We start from the raw sequence: 19,544 nt of genomic DNA, 5'->3' as shown, positions 1-19,544 counted from the left end.
GAGGTTAGGGATTGGAGAAGGCCGGAGCAGCCTGATGATACAGAGATGACACAGAGCCTGTGTGCTTTGCTCTATTCTGTGTGGTGTGCTGTTCAGCAAATTGCATGGTAGATTTCAGAAATTGGTAAGGCCTTTGAGGCAAATCTGAAGAATTTTGGGGTCCGAGAAAAAGATGAGATCAATCTACTGTCTGGCAATACCGTCCTCAGGTCTTTATTTAACATTTATTCATTTATTTTACAAACAGAGAGGAGCAAATTTTCCATCTGCTGGTTCACGCCCCCCACTCGGCCTGGGCTGGGCCTGAATGTTGAATTCATCAACATTGCTGTCTGCTTGCTTGACCACACCTTCCTCCTTCCACTCTGTGCTTTACGTTTTCTGCTTAATCATAGTCTGCTTAATCATGTTTTAGGAAAGCTACAACCTCTTCTTTCTTTATCTGCTCCCTTACTCACTTGGGAATAATCCCAGCCCTGTGAGGATTATTGCTTTGTAATGGTTTCCTGACCCCAAGGCACCCCAAGCCTTGAAGGGCCTGCCTCCTGGCCCACTTTCCAGTCTCTGCTCACTCACCACGTGCTGCTGGAGGCGGGGCACAGCTGGGGCTCCAGAATCTTGGGGCGGGTCACGCTGGTGACTTGGGGAGCTAGCAGCCCTACCTGCATCTGAGGCTCATTCTTTCTGCCCAGTCAGGACCAGCGAGTTCAGCAGCATCGGCAGAGGAGAGAAGGTGCATTTTGGGGTCCAAAATACCTAATTAAGGCTTATAGATGCAAATTACCCAGCCTCAGCTTTCTCACCTCCTTACAGGGCTGTTGGGGATTGCCTGTACTTCCATTACTTTTTTTTTAAAGTATTTATCTTCATTCATTTGAAAGACAGTGCGAGGCCTTCTGTTCCAGGTTCATTGCCTGAATGAACAGCCGGGGCCGAAGCCAGGAGTTCACTAATTGTATTGGGTGTGAGTGTGTTTGTGTCTGTGACAATCCATTGATTATATTGGTGTGTGCATGTGTGTGTGTGAGAGAGAGAGAGATGATGAGAGAGAGAGAAAGAGATGATGATGATCCATTGGTAAGACAAGACAGGCAAGATGAGAGAGACCACTCTGCCAGCACTCTGCCTGAATGGTAACTGAGCTCAGTCACTCAGCATTTCAGTTTGTCACAGCATAAAATATCCTAGCCTTCTTCTTTTTAATCTTATTTTTTTATTTTGATGATCTTTACTTAGTTGATTAGGGCTCAAAGGGTCAAGGGCTGCAGGAACGAGGGTAAGACCACTGTTTCTACATTCTCTTTTTTTCCTTCCTGCGTCGAGGGGAGAGGGAGAGACAAAGGGAGAAGCCATATCCAGCCTTCCAGCCATCCCAGGGTCCCTGGCGTGGGGCATGCTCCTAGGGCACTGCTCAAGTGGTTTCAATAGTTCAGCTGTTCTGAATTCCTGCCAATCTTGCCCTTCCAAGCACGATGAAATCTCTTTAGAATGTACTGGCTGACATAGTCCACGTTAGCGTCTCCACTTGCCCAGAATTTCACTGCCAACACTTGGCTGAGCTAGTTGATCAATTTGTTCTGTCCTCTGTTGTGGTCCAGGTGTCCTCTGCAGGCTCCAATGTGCTACCACATCCTCCAGGTGCACCTGGATATGCTGGCCACTGTTCTGTCTGAGCCTCTGAGGAGGCTCATGGTTGGGGTTCTGAGTCTGGCATTTCGATGAAGGGGATCCCCAAAGAAATTTTGTCTGAAGTGATCCCAGACCAGATTCTCAGGTGTACTTGCCAGTCCTTCACCCTTATCAGCCTATGCATATGGTAGTGGTTACAATTGCTAGGTCAGTTCTGTTTCTAGCCTTGTCTTCTACACAAACCAATGGGTGTTGGAGCCCATCCCAATCCTGCCCACCACACTTGGCCATGTAAACCAGTGGGAGCTGCAGCCTAATTGGGGCGGCTCCCAATAACCCTCACCAGGCCCGCCCCCTGCCCTGGTTTCCATACTTGCCAGTTTGTACAGCAGACTGGTCCAGACTGTCCCATATCCTATTAAGCTCTCATACTTGTCAATTGGCATTAAAGAACTGGTTCAACCCAATAGCTGCACCATCCAGCCCACACACTGCCAACTGGTGCCACTAACCATCTAGCCATGCCTGCCCAAGTCCTGATTCTCATGGTCACCAGACAAAGTGGCATCCCAGAAGAGAGGTGCCCACTGTTTCCCTCCTGGGCCCATTTCCACTCTTGGATCATGCACTTTCCAGATGGTTCTTCAGTTTGGCTTGAAAGAATTAGCACCCAGTGCCAGCATCTGCCAGCTGGTGCCATGGCAGAGCCCAAACAATCCACACCCACACTGACCTATGCTTGCACCAGTACGAACAGTCAACCCAGGCTGGCTTTTCCCTGACCCAGCTCACATGAGGCCAGCAGGTGTTATAGCTCTTCCAGGTCTGGTCTGCCTTCATCCCAATTCATGTTCTCCAGTGAGAGTGTTAATCCAGCGGGGGAGCCCTCCACATTCCTCCTACCAGCTCTTTCCGGCCCCCGGGTCTTGCATGTACTGGTTGGGTGCTGTGGCCCTGTCTGGCATGGCCTGCCTCACCTGAACTTTTGCCAGTGGGTGCTGTAGCCTGGCCTGGCCCAGCCCACCCCAAATTCCAGCTCAGGTTTGTGGAGGCTAAAGCCTAGCCCAACCCAGCCAGTACCCAGTCCAAGCCCTCATGTGTACTGGTGTGTGTTACAACCAAACCTGGTCCAACCCATATTCTGTTCTGGTGCTCGGATTTGCCAGTGGGTGATATGAACTGGCCCTGCCTGGTTCACCCCTGACCTGCACCAAATTATGCCACTGGGTACTGTTCCCTGGCCTCTTCTGGGCTGCTTCCTATCATGGTTCTTGCGCTCATCTGCATGGACTGTGTATCGATAGAGGAGTTTCCTGGGCTCCTCCATCAGAACCTCTCCCAGTGCCAGATCTCATGCACGCGGGTGGGTCCTTGGGCCAGCCCTACTCAGTCCACCTCCTGACCTAGCAGGAATAATGGCCTTTCCTGTCCGGCCTTCAACTCATTCCAGTTATTATTGTCGGGTGTTACAGTCCAGTCTAGCCTGGTCCACACTTCTAGCTCACACCCTGCTTATCAGGGGCAAAAACCTAGCCTAGCCGGACCTACACCTACCCTTGTCCTCATAAGCACCAGTGAGTGTAGGGTCTAGCCCAGTCTGGCTCACTCAGGCCCAGCCCACACTTGTGCCAATGTATGCTGCAGCCTTATCCAGGCCAGAGTGTAACTCCTACTCCAGCCCCGTGTTTACCAGTGGTAACTCCAACCCAGCCAGGGCGTGTCCTTAGCTCCTCAACCAGGTCTGTTCCCAGCTATAGATCTTGCTTGTGGCAGTGGTTGCTCTGACCCAGCTTGGTCTAGTCCTTCACCTATCATGACCTTTGCTTTGGATGCTGTAGCCTGTCCTGACCCAGCCTACCCCAAGTCCCACTACTTGCTGACAGGTACTGGAATCTGGACCTGCTCTGTTTGTTCCCCTCCCAGTCTCATGCAACCTTGGTAGTTGTGACAGCCTAGCTGAACTTGACCTATGCTCCAGCCTGGTTTCTGCTCTTGCTGGTGGGTGAGGTAAGGTTGGCTCGGCCCTGCCAGGTCACCCCACCCCCTCTAAAACCAACCCACATATTACCCAACAGTTGGAGTTACCCTGCTCATGCTGCCCAACACCCAGGCCTGAAACATATGCTCATGAGTGGGAGCTGTGGCCCCCAAGAGGTTCCCCAAGTTTCCAAGTTTCCCTGCTCGACCCACAGCCTGACCCAGAGTGCACATGCTTCAGCAGGTGCTAGGTCCTGGCCCAGCTTAGCCTGCCACTCCATCTTAGCCTTTGTATGAGCTGGAGGATGCTGCGGCCTGGCCTGCCTTACACTCTGTGGTAGGATGCATGTGCAGGTGCTGTAGCCTGGACCTGCCAAGCCTGTTTCCAACCCCAGCACCCGTGTCAATGGGTTCCATGGTCACTCCTAGCTCAGCCAATCACCACCCCAACTCTTAAGCTAGCCAGTGGGAGTTGTATTTCCACACGGTTGGGCCCATTTATCCCCCATAGAATCTACCCCGGACCTGGTTCTCTCGCGTGATGATTAGTGTCGATCCTGCCTAATGTGACCAATCCCCTGTTCCAACACTCAGTCAGGTATTGGTATCTAGCCCTGCCAGAGGCCTCCAGCCATAGCTTTCGTGTGGACTGACGTGTGGCAGTCAGCAATGTTCTATGCTAACAGCCCATCTCAGGAATCCCATGTGGGCCGGTGAATCAGTCTGACCCAAACATATCTTATGGGCTCTTCCCTGCCAAACCAACAGCTCTCAGCCCCCTCACTTACCTGCAAGCACAGTGACCCCGTCTCTGGGAGTCACACAGGATCCATCCCTTGCCTACACTCACGTTGGCCTTATCCACGGATGTCCCCAGGCAGCAACTCTATATCCCAAAAAACCCTGGAGCTCACTGCCAGGTAGCCAGCAGGTAGAGCTGGCGCCACTTGGCACAATGGCCACCCAAAGCCCAGGACTCACTCACCGTGTGACAGCAGTGGCCATGGCCTGAGTCCAAGAATTGGGTCCGACCTGGCTCAGGTGCACTCAGCAGCTGCCATGCTGCTGCGGGCTCCTTTCACCCAAGCCCGTGCCGAAACCCCCCTCGACTCCCCCTCTTCTTAAGAGCCGTTATGGATAATGACTTCCTCTGAGAGAAGGGAGTATGGCTGGGGAATGGCCAGGGCTATTTGTGATGCACTGGCTTTTTCAAAAATAATATTTATTTATTTCTATTGGAAAGGCAGATCAGATTTACAGAGAAGGAAATACAGAAAGATTTCCTGTCTGATGGTTTACTTCCCAAGTGGCCACAATGATCAGAGCTGAGCTGACCTGCAGCCAGGAGCCAGAAACTTCTTCCTGGCCTTGCTGGCAACTGACCACCCTCGACTGCTTTCCCAGGCTACAGGCAGGGAGCTGGATGGGAAGTGAAGCAGCCAGGTCATGAACTGGTGCCCAAATGGGATCCCAGTGCATGCAAGGAAGGATTTAGCCAGTAAGTTATCGCACTGGGCCCTCTGATAATCTTTATGTCTTCCCTCTGTGGATTCTTCCATTGTATCTTTTTTTTCCCCTTTAAAGATTTATTTTTTAATTGGCAAGTCAGATATATAGAGGGGTGGAGAGACAGAGAGGAAGATCTTCCATCTGTTGATTCACTCCCCAAGTGGTTGCAACAGCTGGAGCTGTGCTGATCAGGAGCCAGGAGTTTATTCCAGGTCTCCCATGTGGGTGCAGGGTTCCAAAGCTTCGGGCTGTCTTCAACTGCCTTCCCAGGCTACAAGCAGGGAGCTGGATGGCAAGTGGAGCAGCTGGGACATGAACTGGTGCCCAGGTGCGATTCCAGGACATGGAAGGTGAGGACTTTAGCCACTAGGCTACCACACTGGACCCTCTTCTGTTATATCTTACAAGTTGATTTTTTTAGATTAAAAAACATTTTCAATATAGTTTTAAGTTTATAAAACAAATTTTGAGGTAGTAATACACAGAGTTCTCATATGCCCATCTCCCTACTTTTCTTGTTAGAATCATCTGTTAGTGTATTTGTCACAGTTTATGAACCACATCCAGTTATATCTTTTTAATCCAAACTCTTACTCTGCTAGCCTCTCTCAGCCTCTAGTGATCAGCATTTGGGGGGGGGGGGGGCTTAAGTTTTAAGGTTGTTGTTGCTACTTTCATGCGTGAGGGTATTTATCTTTCTGTGCTTCCCTGTCTTCACTCAGCATGACATCCCCTGGTTGGTTCGTTTGCTCGGGTGATAGGTCTGCGCTCTTCTGCAGAGAAGGGAGCTTGTCCCTTGCCGTGTGCTCACCTTGCCATTGTGTTTATTTTCAGGAATGCTGCTGACTGCCAATGAAGCCCCCAAGATGGGCATCTATTACATTCCGGTAAGTGCTGTGCGGAGAAACACTCGAAATGGAATGAGCAAGGACACGTGGGCCTTGCCTGGGTGTGTTGTGGGCTCTGGGCACTCAGCAGGGCTGTGTCCCTGAGGCCCACTGCTGTCCGCCGGTGCTTGCCCAGGCCGCCAGGGACAGCCATTAGCACCGTGTCCATGGCACAGACGCGCAGCTCTTCACACTGTGTTTGCTTTTGTTTCCAAGTATTTTAGAATCTTAACCTTTCAACTGTGAATGGTTCAAAGATCTCATTCACAAGCCGAAGCCTACTGCTCTTCCAGTCCTCTCGTTGTGGTGTCTTCTATTAAGTGTTGTAGAGGGAATGTTTGTTAACAAAATTCAGCTGTGAAAATACAACCAGTTTACATATTCTCACCCAAAAGAAATGACAGCCAGAAACACAGGCTGCAGTTTACAGAGAAGCAGGTAGATTTTGAGGCACACGTGGCCAGCCTCTGTCTTGCAGGGTTACCCCTCCTGTGAATTCCCTGAAACCTGCTAGGGTATGCCTTTCCACAAAGGGTTTTTCCACATTCATTACATTTTTAGAATGCTTTCCCTGTGTAGTTTTGCTGATGTTTGTTGAAGTTTACTTTGGACCAAAAGGTGTTTTCCACTTGCATTGCCTTTCTAGGGTTTTTCCTCTGTGTCAGATCTCAGACAGACAGTGAATTTGTTGCATTAAAAAAAAATAAATTTCATACAAATAAAACATTTTGGATCAAAATGGTCAGTGGTGACATATAATTAGCAGGTTTTTTTTCCCCCCTGAAAATTCATACATTCCATAAGTTTCTCCTTCTATTATTTAGTCTCCAGTGGGAAAGAAACGAGGCAATGTGATCTGCTCAGCGGAAATACATGGCATAGGGGGGTATTGTGCTTCTGAGTGGTTGGAAGGCTCTCGGTTGTCTGAGATGCGGGGCCTAGGGGGCGGCCTTGAGGGGTGTGAGCAAGCGTGTCCGCTTCCAGAGGCACAAAGCCTGCTGCATGGGTGTTTTTTCCGGGTAGCTCAGGGGAATCTTGGAAAGTGTTCTTGCTGTCGCCTGTCTGTGGGTTTGGAAACCTCATGACGTGACTGGCAGGACTGTGGCCGTTCCTTTTGGGTCACAGTGGAATGAAGGCCATCCTGGCAGGCTGCATTTTGGTTTCCCCAAGGTGTCATCTTTTCCTTGTCCTTAGGCTATCCACACAGGGTCCTTCCATATTCCTGTCTGTCTCGTCTTGTTTGATCAGACATCTGTGGAGTGCTCAGGCACTGAGCTGTACCTGAGCAGGTGCCGGTGGGCAGGGCACCGCCCTTTTCCTCCAGGAGTTCCTGCCAAGTAAGTAAAGGCAGGAGGTGATTTGTTTTTTCCTTATTATTTTTTTAAGGTGAGCTTTACATTTATTTTCACTTTGAAGATTTATTTATTTGTTTGAAAGGCAGAATATCAGAGAGAGAGAAATTTTCCATCCTCCGATTCTTTGCCCAGATGACTGCAGCAGCTGGGACTGGGCCAGCCCAAAGCCAGGAACTCCAGCGAGTCTGCGATGAGGCCAGCAGAAGCTCTGTCCTGTGCTGCTTCCCAGTGGAAAGCTGAGCGATGGACGGAGTGGTTGGACCTTGAACCGGGCTCTCTGATACTGGGCACGAGTGTTCCAAGCCGCTCCTTGACTGCTGAGCCCAGTCCAGGTCTGTGGATGCTGTGAGAGTAGAAAAGAGTTAAACTTTGAAGGCTCATAGGGGAGTGGTCCAGGGAGCAGTGTGGCGGGTACGCAGGGCTTCCGAGGAGAGGGCCGAAGCTGCATGTGGAGCTGGATGGCATGTTCAGGCAGGCTGGGATAAGGAACGGAAGAGGTGCCTCAGCTCTGAAGGAGAAATACGTGATCGGCATTAGAGGAGGGCAGGAAGTTGAGAGCCACCCTAGGAAAGGTGCTGTCCACCCAGGGTGGCCTGGGAGTGTGGAAAGCAAAGGACTAATGATAGGATCAGACTCATGTTGTGGGGAGAAATACTCTGGCTTGCACAAGGAGAGTGGATCAGATCGGATCCATTCAGTCTGGAATCTGGACCTAGGCTGTGCAGTCCGCAGCAGAGATGAAGGCACCGATGGGACCTGTGGCGGACCTCCTTGATTCTTTTGGGTCCTGGTTTGATTCAAAAATAGAGGTTGACTCTGGCAAGCAGTCATTTCAGAGTGTGATTTTCCGACTTGCCCACGCGGGTCTCAGTGGCATTGACTGTGACCTGTGCAGGCCTTCGGCCAGTGCTGCACTCAGAGGCGGCAGCAGCCCAGTTGCCTGCACTCACCCCGGGGTCGAGGCCAAGGTCTTGTTCATCTTCCTCATGGGAGCACTCCCAATGTGTTGATCTTCAGTGACTGCCCGCTGAGGCCTCCAGTCATACATCCCTTTGCTGCGACACAAGTCAGCAGAACCAGCTAGGGGGCAGGGAGCACTTCCGCAGATGGAGTGAGAGGGACTGCGGCCTTAGAGGAAACTCTAGGTGGAGAGCCTTGTTTGGTCTGTGGGTAGCTTGCTGGCAGCTAGGGAGGAGCCAGAAGACGTGAAGACATCATGAGGGGCTGGTGGCTGACTGGATGTTGAGTGGGAGCCAAGCAAAGAGCGCAGGATGGCACCCCTGTGTCTGGACAGATGTGTTACTGGTGGCGACTTTCTGCATCCCGGGAGACATGACACACCTTGAAAACTGTTAGTATTTTCTGTACTTTATAAAATGGCCTTTTACAGAAACACACACACAGCTTCTAAGTTAAGCCAACGATAAGGACACATTCTTGTTTTAATCTAATTGTGTTTTAAAGTACAGTGAAGAACCACCAGGCCCGCCAGGGTAGTACTATGGCTGTTAGTATTGGGATACATTTCCTTTCAGTTATGTTGCAGTGTTATTTGTGTGTGCAGTCATCTTTTTAATGAAAATTGTATCCTGTTTCTTCAGTTAGTCTTTTTATTTTATTTTTATTGCAAAGTCAGATATACATAGAGGAGGAGAGATGGAGAGGAAGATCCTCCCTCCGTCCGTCCGATAATTCACTCCGCAAATGATCACAACAGCCCACGCCGAGCCGATCCGAAGCTGGGAACCAGGAGCTGTGCAGGGTCCCAAGGCTTTGGGCTGTCCTTGACTGCTTTCCTGGGCCACAGGCAGGGAGCTGGACGGGAAGTGGAGCTGCCAGGATTAGAACCGGCGCCCCAATGGGTTCCCAGTGCATTCAAGGCAAGGACCCTAATCACTAGGCCATTAGGCTGGGCCCTCTTCAGTTAGTCTTAGAAATACTGATTTTGGGCCCGGCGCAGTGGCGCAAGTGGTTAAAGGTCCTCGTCTTACACGCCCGGGATCCCATATGGGCGCCGGTTCTAATCCCGGCAGCCCCGCTTCCCTTCCAGCTCCCTGCCTGTGGCCTGGGAAAGCAGTCGAGGACGGCCCAAAGCTTTGGGAACCTGCACCCGCGGGGGAGACCCGGAAGAGGCTCCTGGCTTTGGATCGGCATAGTATCGACCCGTTGCGCTCACTTGGGGAGTGAATCATCGGACGGAAGATCTTCCTCTCTGTCTCTCCTCTCTGTACATCCGTCTTTCCAATAAACAAAATAATAAAAATAAATCTTTAAAAAAAAAAGAAATACTGATTTTAAGGAGTTAATGGTTACCTAATGCACTTTAATTCTGTCCATTATACCTTATTGCCTGGCTTAGAACCTGCGTGTTCTCTGAAACTGCCAGAGACCTGCCACTCGCTCTGATTTCTGGGTCTGTTTCTTAGAGTGGGCTTTTTGCTGCAGGTAACAGGGACTTCAGTGGCACGAGCAAAAGGGGCAGTGATGAGAGCCGCCTTCTGGATGCATCTTATCCTGCCTGGGAGCCCTCATGACCCTGAGCAGGGAGCTGTGGGGGAAGGCTATACAGCCCCGCAGGCAGGAGCCCTCTCCCTTGCCCTCCTTGTGCCTAGAGCTGGGCTGGGAGTGCTCGCCTGTCCTCCGTGCTGCGCAGTTGCTACTGCGCCCAGCCGTATTTTATTGTGCTGCTTGGAACCCATCTTTGTAATGCTCCTTCAGAGCCAAGAGAGAGCCCAGGGGTCTGAAAGCCTGCCATTTTCCAGGAGATTTTATCAGACTCACCAGGCTGACATTTGGCTCGGAGGCGCGTTTGAGGCCCACGGAGCCAGAGAGGCGTGTGCTTAATGCACGCCTGGTGCCAAGTTGAGGAGGCGTGGGCTGTGATTTGTAGTAACATCCCATTAATCAAGTAGGAAACTCGCTTTCTCCCCTTTGGGCTGGGCTGGAAACGAAGACAGTCTGTGTCCCTTTAGCTTGCTTGGCTCTGCCTTCCAGTCTGACCCCACCTTTCTTGGGTTCTAGGGGTCTGTGTAGACGAAGTTCCTGGGCTGTGCTTCCCCCACACAGGTCACTGATCCTCTGTGACTGAGTGGGTAGCTCCAGCCTGTGTGGTGTCCTCTCAGAACCCCCCAAAATGGCTTATTCTCGCCTCGAGACCTGGTGCTATTACTTCATTTGAGTGTTGCCTTCAGGGTCTCCTACGTCCGCAGCTCCAGAGACTGACGCCAGCAGCTGAGCTGTGATTTAATCTTTGGTTAGCTCTTTACGATGAACACCGTTGGCAAGTGTGTGGGCTTCTGAGAGGCTCCAGGTCCCAGGGCACCCAGCCCGCGCAGCACTGCTCCTGGTGGGATGTGGCTGAGCACCTAGCTCCAGCTGCCGCTGTGTCTTGAATGGGTGCATGGGCCTGGGGGAAGTAGAGAAGACAAATACTGTTGTTGGTTTCAGAAGCTACTTGACCAAGATATCAGTAGTTCGGCTAATGGAAAGTGGTTGTTTTGTTTGCTGCAATTAATAGATTAAAGCTGCTCTCACCACGTGCAACGAATGTCACTGAACCCAGGTTGCAACTACTGGCAGTTAGGTATTTATTTAAAGCATTTTTCTTAGGAAAAACCTACTGTATTATTTACACTGAAATACTTCAGTTAATTATAATAGATTGACAAAACACATTTAAATTTGTTCACTATTTGGAATGAGTACTCTTGGAGCCCAAGGAATCAGCTGCAAGTGAGTTGAAATTAGAAACAGGAAGGATTGTATCGGCTGCATTTGGTCTTAGGTTCCTCTTAGGAAACAGCCCTGGACCTTATCCAGTGTGGTTCCTAACAACCCCAGCACTCTTACAGGTACAGGAGAGTAGTTAAGACACCTGGGCCCTCAGGAGTATTGGCGTCACTAAATTCTGAAATGTGTCCTCGCAGAGGCATGCGGAGCCAAAGGTAACGCACAAAGTTTGAGTCACTACTTGGGTAGGATGGAAGGCTCTCGAAGGTTGTCAACCCAGAGGGTTACCACACTCTCCAGTGGGGATCTGTGTCAGGGCCAAGGTCTGCTGGCACTCACGGGCTCATTTGCCTCTGTCCATCCAGGGACAGACCTCTGTGTGTAGGGCCGGGGAGGTGTTTGCGGACGGTCAGGAGGTGATTTGAAATAAGTTAGTTATGGTATGTGGAGATCAGTTTTAGGAACTTGGAATGGAAAATGTGTGTTGTAAATATATGGATCTTTGCAGTTTGGCAGATAAATAAAAGTAGGTTTTGTTCTGTTTTGAGAATCAGAGAGCCAGAAAGAGAAGACAGAGTTTCTGTCTGCTAGTTGAGTCCCCAGCTGCCTGTGGCCAGGACCTGGGAACTTGATGTTCCTGAAGGAAGCAGGTGTCACTTGAGCTGTCATCATTGCTGTCCCACATTATCTACGTGGCAGAAAGCTGGAGGCAGGTCTCAGAGCTGGGAATGGAATTCCAACCCTTGCGTGTGAGAACCAGCGGCTTAGCTGGTGACCAAAGAGCCGCTCCTGATAACATAGTTACTCCGATCAGTATTTTCCCTCTGATAACTTTTGCAACAAAAACATTTAAGTGGAAAGTATTTTAATTGTTCTGACAGAGATAGGTGGACAGGAATCTGAACTGAATTTGTTACTCTAGTCCTAAACTTTATGGCCATGTCAGGTTGCCTGTTTTATGTATGTGGTTCCTTTTTTATCATCCCTAAGTGGTCTGGGAACATCTATTTTTCTAGTCTAGGATTCCAAATATTATTTTGCTGGTGTGTTTAGCATGATTTGCAGGAAGTCTGGGGATACAGCATGACTACCAAGCCTGGAAAGGGTGCAGGGAGGTGGGGCTGGAGAGGGAACAGTTAGGAATCCGACATGCAGCTGGATAATTGTTCTTTAGGGCGGTACGGTAACTGTGGGTGACAGCAGACCATGGCTATTTTGAAACAGCTGGCCAAGAGGATGTTTTTAAGAAAAGGTTTGTCTATTTGTCTGAAAGGCAGAGCAACAGAGAAGGGATGGAGAGAGAAGGATCTTCTATTCGGTGGTTCAGTTCCCTGAAAAGCACACCAGAATTAGGTCTGGGCCAGGCCAAAGCCAGGAGCCAGGAACTCCCTCCAGACCTGCTGCATTGGTGGCTGGTGCCCAGGTGATTGGGCCGTCTTCACAGCCTCCCCAGGCGCATTAGCAGGAAGCTGGACCAGAAGCAGAGTACCTGGGACTTGAACTGGCACTCCAGTATAGGATGCCCTTGTCGTAAGTGGATGCTTAATTCAGTGACCCAGTGTTGACCCCAGTAGAGGGGCTTTGGCATGAGTACTAGCACAAAGAAGTAATAAGTGGCTGAGTCGACAGAGGCTGCTGTCTCTCTCCTTCTGGTATTCTCTTCCCTTGCCCTCCTGTTGCTGGTGAGGCTCGTTTCTGCCCCTCCTCCCCCCCGACTAGGCCTCACAGCTGCCTGTGCAGTCACCCAGGGGTGTCTTCCCACAGGGCAGCCTTGCCCACGGCCCAGGCCGCAGGACTCGGGGTGTGCAGGTGCTTGGCTGCTCCGCCTGGACGTCTGACAGCACAGTACACTCAGCATCACTACAGCAGAGCTACAGCCCCACCTCCCCGCGTACACCCTCACCTGCCAGGCTTCCCATCCTGGGCTAAAAGTGTGGGAGCCGCCTGCCTGTCCTGTACCCTCCACTTCCCCCTGCCTCGTCACCTATCACCAAATCACTTCAGCCGTTGCCAGCTGTTTCTTGGTGTTCCTTCCTGTTCCTTACCCAGGTCACTGTAGTGGCTTTTGGGCAGGCCTTTCGTTGACATTTGTTCCTTTTGTAGTCCTTTACCATACAATCCCAGATTCACTTAAAAGATAAAAAGATGAGTGGACACAAATGAAATGGTACTGAGGTTCTATCAGGATGATAGTTAAACTCCCTTGGACAGGTAAGACAGGCAAATGTGAAAGCTAAGGGTATTAGCTTTTGTTGTAGCTTTTCTGGAACTTGTACAAAATTAGCTTTGCAGCTAGTGCAGGCAGAGCTCGGTGTGGTCAGGGTTGGAACGACAGCCCCGGCCTCTGCTCATGTGCGTATCTGCTTTCAGCTGAGCTCCTGACGGTGCTGTGCTTGGTGCTGTGCTTGCTCCTCGAGGTTGGGGTTTGGAGGCGGGCCATGACTGCTCTGGTTGGTGCATTGCTGTTGAAAAGCAACACTGGAGGGGCCCGGCGCGGTGGTGCAGTGGTTAAGGTCCTCGCCTTGCACGCCCGAGATCCCATATGGGCGCCGGTTCTATCCCGGCAGCCCCGCTTCCCTTCCAGCTCCCTGCCTGTGGCCCGGGAAAGCAGTTAAGGACAGCCCAAAGCTTTGGGACCCTGCACCCGCATGGGAGACCGGGAAGAGGCTCCTGGCTTCGGATCAGCATAGCATCGGCCGTTGCACTCACTTGGGGAGTGAAACATCGGACGGAAGATCTTCCTCTCTGTCTCTCCTCTCTGTATATCCGCCTTTCCAATAAAAACATAATAAAAATAAATCTTAAAAAAAAAGAAAAGCAACACTGGAGATTCACTTAGGTTTACAAATTTGATATTCTGGAGAATTTCCCAGCTGAGAGATGTCTTCACCTACTGGTGTGTGTTGAAATGTCCCTGACTGTATCAGTGTCCCTGTAGAGTCCTGAGAGACAACAGAGGACATACTCGTCTTTGAAGCACAGAGCTGTAGGACAGTGACAGACGTCATTTCTTGAGGAATTGCTATTTTGTAGTGCCAGTAACAACAGAGTCTCTTGGCTTGGGGATGTAGTGCCAGATGTAAAGAAAACTGTCCCTGGGGGAATTTACCAGTACACAAAGGATGTACAAGACAGAACATAAGCTAGACAAGCAGTTGCTGAGATGTTCCCACGGAGGGATTTTTCAGTGTGCTCCACAGGAAGGAGGAAGCTTTTGAAGCCTGGAGCAATGGAGGTGGAAGGGATCTTTGAGGTCTCCTAATCCAGTCCTTTAACTCCCAGCTGAAGAATCAAGCCACACGTTCAGGGTCAGATGACAAGTGTGTAGCAGAGCTGGCTCCTGAGAGCTTTCCTTTTTAAGATGTGTCTCTTTGCAAGGCTGAGTGACAAAGAGAGGGAAAAGGAAGGGAGAGAAGTGAGAGAGCTACAGGAAGATGGATGGATGGATGGATGGATGGATGGATGGATGGATGGATAGTTTGCTGTTCCACCCATGGGATCACTCCTCAGATATCCACAATGACCAGAGCAGGGCCAGGCTGAAGCCAGGAGCCAGAGCTCCATGTTGGTAAGTGTGGCGGCCGGTGCCCAGCCACCTGGGCCATCATCCACTGCCTTCCCAAAGCACAGCAGCAGGAACTTGGCCTGGAAATGGAGCATACAGTTCTTGGACCAGCTCCCTAGTATGGGATGCTACATTACAAATGCTGTGTCATGATGCCATCCCCAAGAAGGTGTTTCTGAATTCCACACTGTGGAATGGATAAAGCCTAGATGCGATTAGTTACATCCGAGTTTGAATACTAACTTTGCTACTTAAAGTTTGTGTGTCCTCGAGTAGTTACTTTTTACCTCTAAAGATTTATTTATGTGAAAGACAGAAAGAGACACACTGAAGAAAGAGGGGTTCACTTCCCTCTATTACCACTGTGGCTGTAGCCACAGTAGCCAGGCCTGGGCCAGACTGAAGCCAGGTCTCCCCCACGAAAGGCAGGACGCCACACACCCATCTTCTGTTCTTTCACAGGGGTGGTAGCAGAGAGTCATGGACGAAGTCGAGCTCTGCTCTGGTATGCTGTTGCAGGCAGTGATTTAGCATACTACGCCGTGACGGCCCCAAGCCCAGCATCCTAAGCCATAAAAGAGAGGAGAGTTGTAAGGGAGGGATGATTTCTTGCAATAAGCAGAATTTGAGAAGCCTAGTGGCAGAGAGATTTTTAATAACAATTATGTGGGCACGGGCTTTCATGTAGGTCTTGAAAGGAATACTATATTAAGCAAAATAAAAATGCTCTGAACAGGTTGTGACAAAATCCTAAATATGAGCCAAGAAAATAATTTCAGGAATATTCTTTGGGATTGTTAAGTCTATTATTAGATTCTATAAAATGCAGGTGCGAGGGAGCCCTTGAATGTCATTGATTTTGCCATTTAATATTAAAACAAAAAGTAGTAGTGAAAATCTGGTTGATTAAATAAAAATATTTTTTTTTAAGTGAAGTCCATTTTATCCCATTCTGTCATCAAGATGTAGTCTTTGTGGAAAATATGGCAAAGACAATTAGATTAAAGCACAAATACCTGTCTCCTACCCAAAGGCAAACGCTTTTAGCTGTATTTTCTCAATATTTAATCTGAAACGTTGTTGATACCATTTTATATTCTCTTCTTTGCTTAATATTTCCCTGTGTTCTCATAAACTCTTGAAAGTAATAAAGACAAATTTGTATGTGGATATAAAAGTAATTTTAGTTATTTTTGTAATGTGTGGCAATCAGAGATAAAAAGGTGGAGAGGCTGACGTTGTGGCTGTTAGGTTAAGCCATTGCCTGTACTACCAGCATCCCAGTTTTGGTTGCTGCTGCAGGTTCAGGACCTGGCTGTTCCACTTTTTTTGTTTTTTTAAGATTTGTGTATTTTTATTGGAAAGACAGATTTACAGAGAGTAGTAGAGACAGAAAGATCTGTCCAATGATTCATTCCCCAAGCAGCTGCAACAGCCAGAGCTGAGTCAGTTTGAAGCCAAGAGCTTTTTGGGTGGTCTCCCACATGGCTGCAACTTTGGGCCATCCTCCACTGCTTTCCCAGGCCACAAGCAGGGAGGTGGATGGGAAGTGGAGTAGCTGGGATACAAACCGGTGCCCATATGGGATCCCGGCACATGCAAGGTGAAGATATTAGCCACTGAGCCATAGCGCCGGACCTGCTGTTCTACTTCTGACCCAGCTCCCTGCTAATGCCCCTGAGAAAACAGAAGATTCCTTAGATCCCCTGCTCCCTGTGGGAGACCTGGAAGAGCTCCAGGCCCAGCCCTGGCCTCTGAGGTCATCTGGGGAGTGAACCAGAAAAAAATCTCTCTCTTTCCTCTCTCTCTCCTTCCCTGTAACTCTGCCTTTAAGATAAATTTAAAAATATAACTTTAAAAAAAGGATGGAAAAAAGAAAAAAAAAAACGCAGCTTTAGTCTCACCAAAGATTTTTGCTACATTTTCTTTGCATTTGGAACTATTTTATTAGTTATTGATTAGGCTTAAAATGAAATCCCGTGATTGGTTATATCCTGGGGGTGCTTACCCGCCTTAACCTTGGAACCTGTTCTCTATTAATAGGTTTGGCCAATGAAACGAAATGCCAGAAATATTAAATGTAATAGATGGAGAAAAAATATTTAAAATGTGGTTAGTGAGTTCAGCCTGGCACAGTAGGCTTTGCAGCAGTATCTATGGAATGCATCTTGGGGGTTTGGTCAACACCCCTCCGTGCTGCCCCCGTGAACAGTGATGGAGGACAGGGTGCTGCGGCAGAGGGGCTGTGTTCCCCCCAGCCCCTGCCCCCGCCATGAGCGGTAACAGAGAATGACAGGTGCTGTGGCAGAGGGGCTGCATTGAGCCCATTGGTGTGTGTTGAGAAACAGGAGTATTGTCAGTGGGTGTGAGTTGGAGAAAGCAGAGAGGAGATTTTAGCAATTGTGTTATAAGGCACCATATAGGAGGAGGCATGGTTTTAGAATGTAGATAGAGAACATTACAAGGGCAGGTCGCATGCCTGCATCCAGTATCTGGGTGCTGAGTAAAGTTCAGTACTTGGCTTGGCTTCTGACTCCAACTTCCTGCTCCCTGTGCCCTGGGAGGCGGTACGTGACGGCCTGGGGATGGGCTTCCTGCCCCCGACACGGGGTCTGGGTTGAGTTGCAGGCTGAATGAGTGCACTCACTGCACCCTCCTCCAAATGAGAAATGAGCATTTTTCTGAAACAATGGAGTGTCGGACTGAAGGGGGAATTGTTACTGAGAGTGTGAGGAGGTATGGGACAGGGAGGGAGTGAGCGCGCATTGTTCAGTTTCTGAAAAGCAGGCTGATTGAAAACGTTCCCTTTGCCCGAGTGAGAGACGGTTGTTTCTTAGGCAGCTTGATGCATCCTAGTGCATTCGGGATGTGTTTTTGATTTGATTCTACAAAACAGTCATTTTAAAAATAAAGCCCAGGACAGACATTTGGCCCATATTTGAGTTCTTTATTATTATTTTATTACTAGAAAGAGAACAAATTTCTTGTATCTCATAAGTATGGCTCCAGTTCTAGCTCAATGCTCTAATTGCACCCAGGGAGGCGCCCGGTGACAGCGAGGTCCACATCATCCACCTCACAGACTCAGTTGGGTTCTAGCATCTGGGCTTTAGCCTGGGCCAAGCTTAGCTGATGCAGGCTTCAAGGACTGAGCCTGAACGCACATTCTAGGGAGCGAACCAGTGGCCGGAAGAGCATGTGCTCTGCCTGCCTATCAGAAAAGACAGAGAAAGGGAAAAATCCCTACACAGGTAAGACATGTTAGAGAAGGAAAAAGATCTATTTTTATGGAGGAAAAAAACGTGAGGTACTTTGAGGCAAAATCGAGCAGGCTTCCGGGTTAGACTTCAGTGCTGTATTTTCGCTTCCCTTTCCTAATTAATGAAAAGGGAGAGGGGTTTCCTGTGTGGGTTTCCTCAGTAGCCCAGGCTGCTCCTGGGTGAGTCTGTCCTGTTGTGCAGGGTTGCCTTAGGGGCTGCGGCCCTGCCCGAGGGTATTCTCAAGTGGGGAAAGCTGAGCTCAAGTGTCAGGTGGGGAACTGACACTCTGTCCTACAAACAAGTGGCTTACAGCTTTACAAAAGGGGAAACGTGGGCTTCCTATTTTAATCTAAACACTTTCAGGCAGCAGCAGTATCTATGGAGTTTTTCTCAACAAAGGAAATCCTCTCCATTTCCCATCACAATTTATTGGGTCATGAGAACAGCAGACGCACACAAAGCATTAATGTGTGACCGTCAGGAAGTAATTTTCTGAGCATCCTGTCACATTTTCAGATGTTAATTTCAGTTCTGATTAGGTACCAATTCATGTCACCTCCGTATGGAAGTATGTGTCGCACAGATGACACGCATTGTGCTGTGTGGACGTGTCAGATGACTTATTTTTGCTTCAACAGCTACACATCCTGCTGCTTGTTTTCCTCCTCATGTGCTGGTTTGACTCAGATGTGACCTTGCTCCCTACGTGTGCATGTTCCCCGCTCCTTGGGGCTTGGCAGGCTGACCCCTTCACCATTCCTCCATGGCCAAGCTGGAGAGGCTCCCGCATATCCTGTGAGGCTGCAGGCTGGGCTGCTTGTGGAAGCCCCCACAGTCTGCTGGGCCAATCCAGTGGGGACAGGATGCCAGCTGCTCCAAACAGCCGTGTATGGAGTTGTTGGGTGTCAGGGCGTCCGACTGGCTGACTGCTGGGAACAGTCGTGCTTGGCTGGTGAGAAGCTGCCCCGCTCTCGTCCCAAGTGTCTGCACCATTGTGGATTCCCACAGTGACTGGGGAGTGGTTATTTGTTCAGAAAAGCAGAATCGCACACACAGACACAGAGACTAAGAGAGAAGGAGAACCAACTTCCATCCACTGGTTTGTTCCCAGGGGTCCATCCAGGTCACCCCTGTAGGTAGCAGGGGCTGGCATATCTGAGTCCTTGTCTGCTGCTCCCAGGTGGCATTGGCAGGGAGCTGGAATGAAAGCAGAGTAGCCAGGGCTCGTGCTGGCTCGAGCAGCAGCTTAACCACTGCATCACAACAGCCATCCAGCGTTTTGTGTTGGAGTTATTCTAATGGGCGTGTGTAGTGATATTTCATTGTTATTTTAGTTTGGAAGTATTATTTTTGTATTGGTCACTCGAAAATGCCACCCTCTGTATTCTACTTTTATGGGCTGAAGTATATACACTGTATGAATTAGTTTTTAGCCTGAGTATGTGGAGTGGCTGGGTCAGGCACTACACACATTTAGTAGGCGACTTTGTGTGTGCGCACCGAGATCCATGGGCATCATCAGTGCAGTCGGCTTGGAGGAGCGTAGGCACTAAGAGCCGAGAAAGAAAATCGCAGGGCCGACAGTACTGAGCTGTCAGGGCCTAGGCCTACTGCCATTCTACCAGCTCAGCTA

The 19,544-nt window shown here is 49.6% G+C and overlaps 1 protein-coding gene across 3 annotated transcripts in view; it reads left to right on the top strand.

Annotated features, from left to right (window-relative positions):
• The window catches only part of NOL10 (nucleolar protein 10), a 92,556-nt gene that overhangs the window by 32,311 nt on the left and 40,701 nt on the right, over positions 1 to 19,544 (top strand). For all 3 annotated transcript variants that reach the window (XM_040992823.1, XM_040992824.1, XM_040992822.1), the window contains one exon: positions 5,950 to 6,002. In XM_040992823.1, coding sequence (XP_040848757.1) covers positions 5,950 to 6,002 — 53 coding nt within the window. The remainder of the gene's footprint in view (positions 1 to 5,949; positions 6,003 to 19,544) is intronic.

The sequence above is a fragment of the Ochotona curzoniae genome, unplaced genomic scaffold (assembly GCF_017591425.1).
Source record: "Ochotona curzoniae isolate NIBS_2020 unplaced genomic scaffold, NIBS_Ocur_1.0 contig_883, whole genome shotgun sequence".
Taxonomy (NCBI): Eukaryota; Metazoa; Chordata; class Mammalia; order Lagomorpha; family Ochotonidae; genus Ochotona; species Ochotona curzoniae.
Note: the sequence above shows the minus strand (reverse complement) of the source record. Positions and strands in the feature narration are given on the sequence as shown.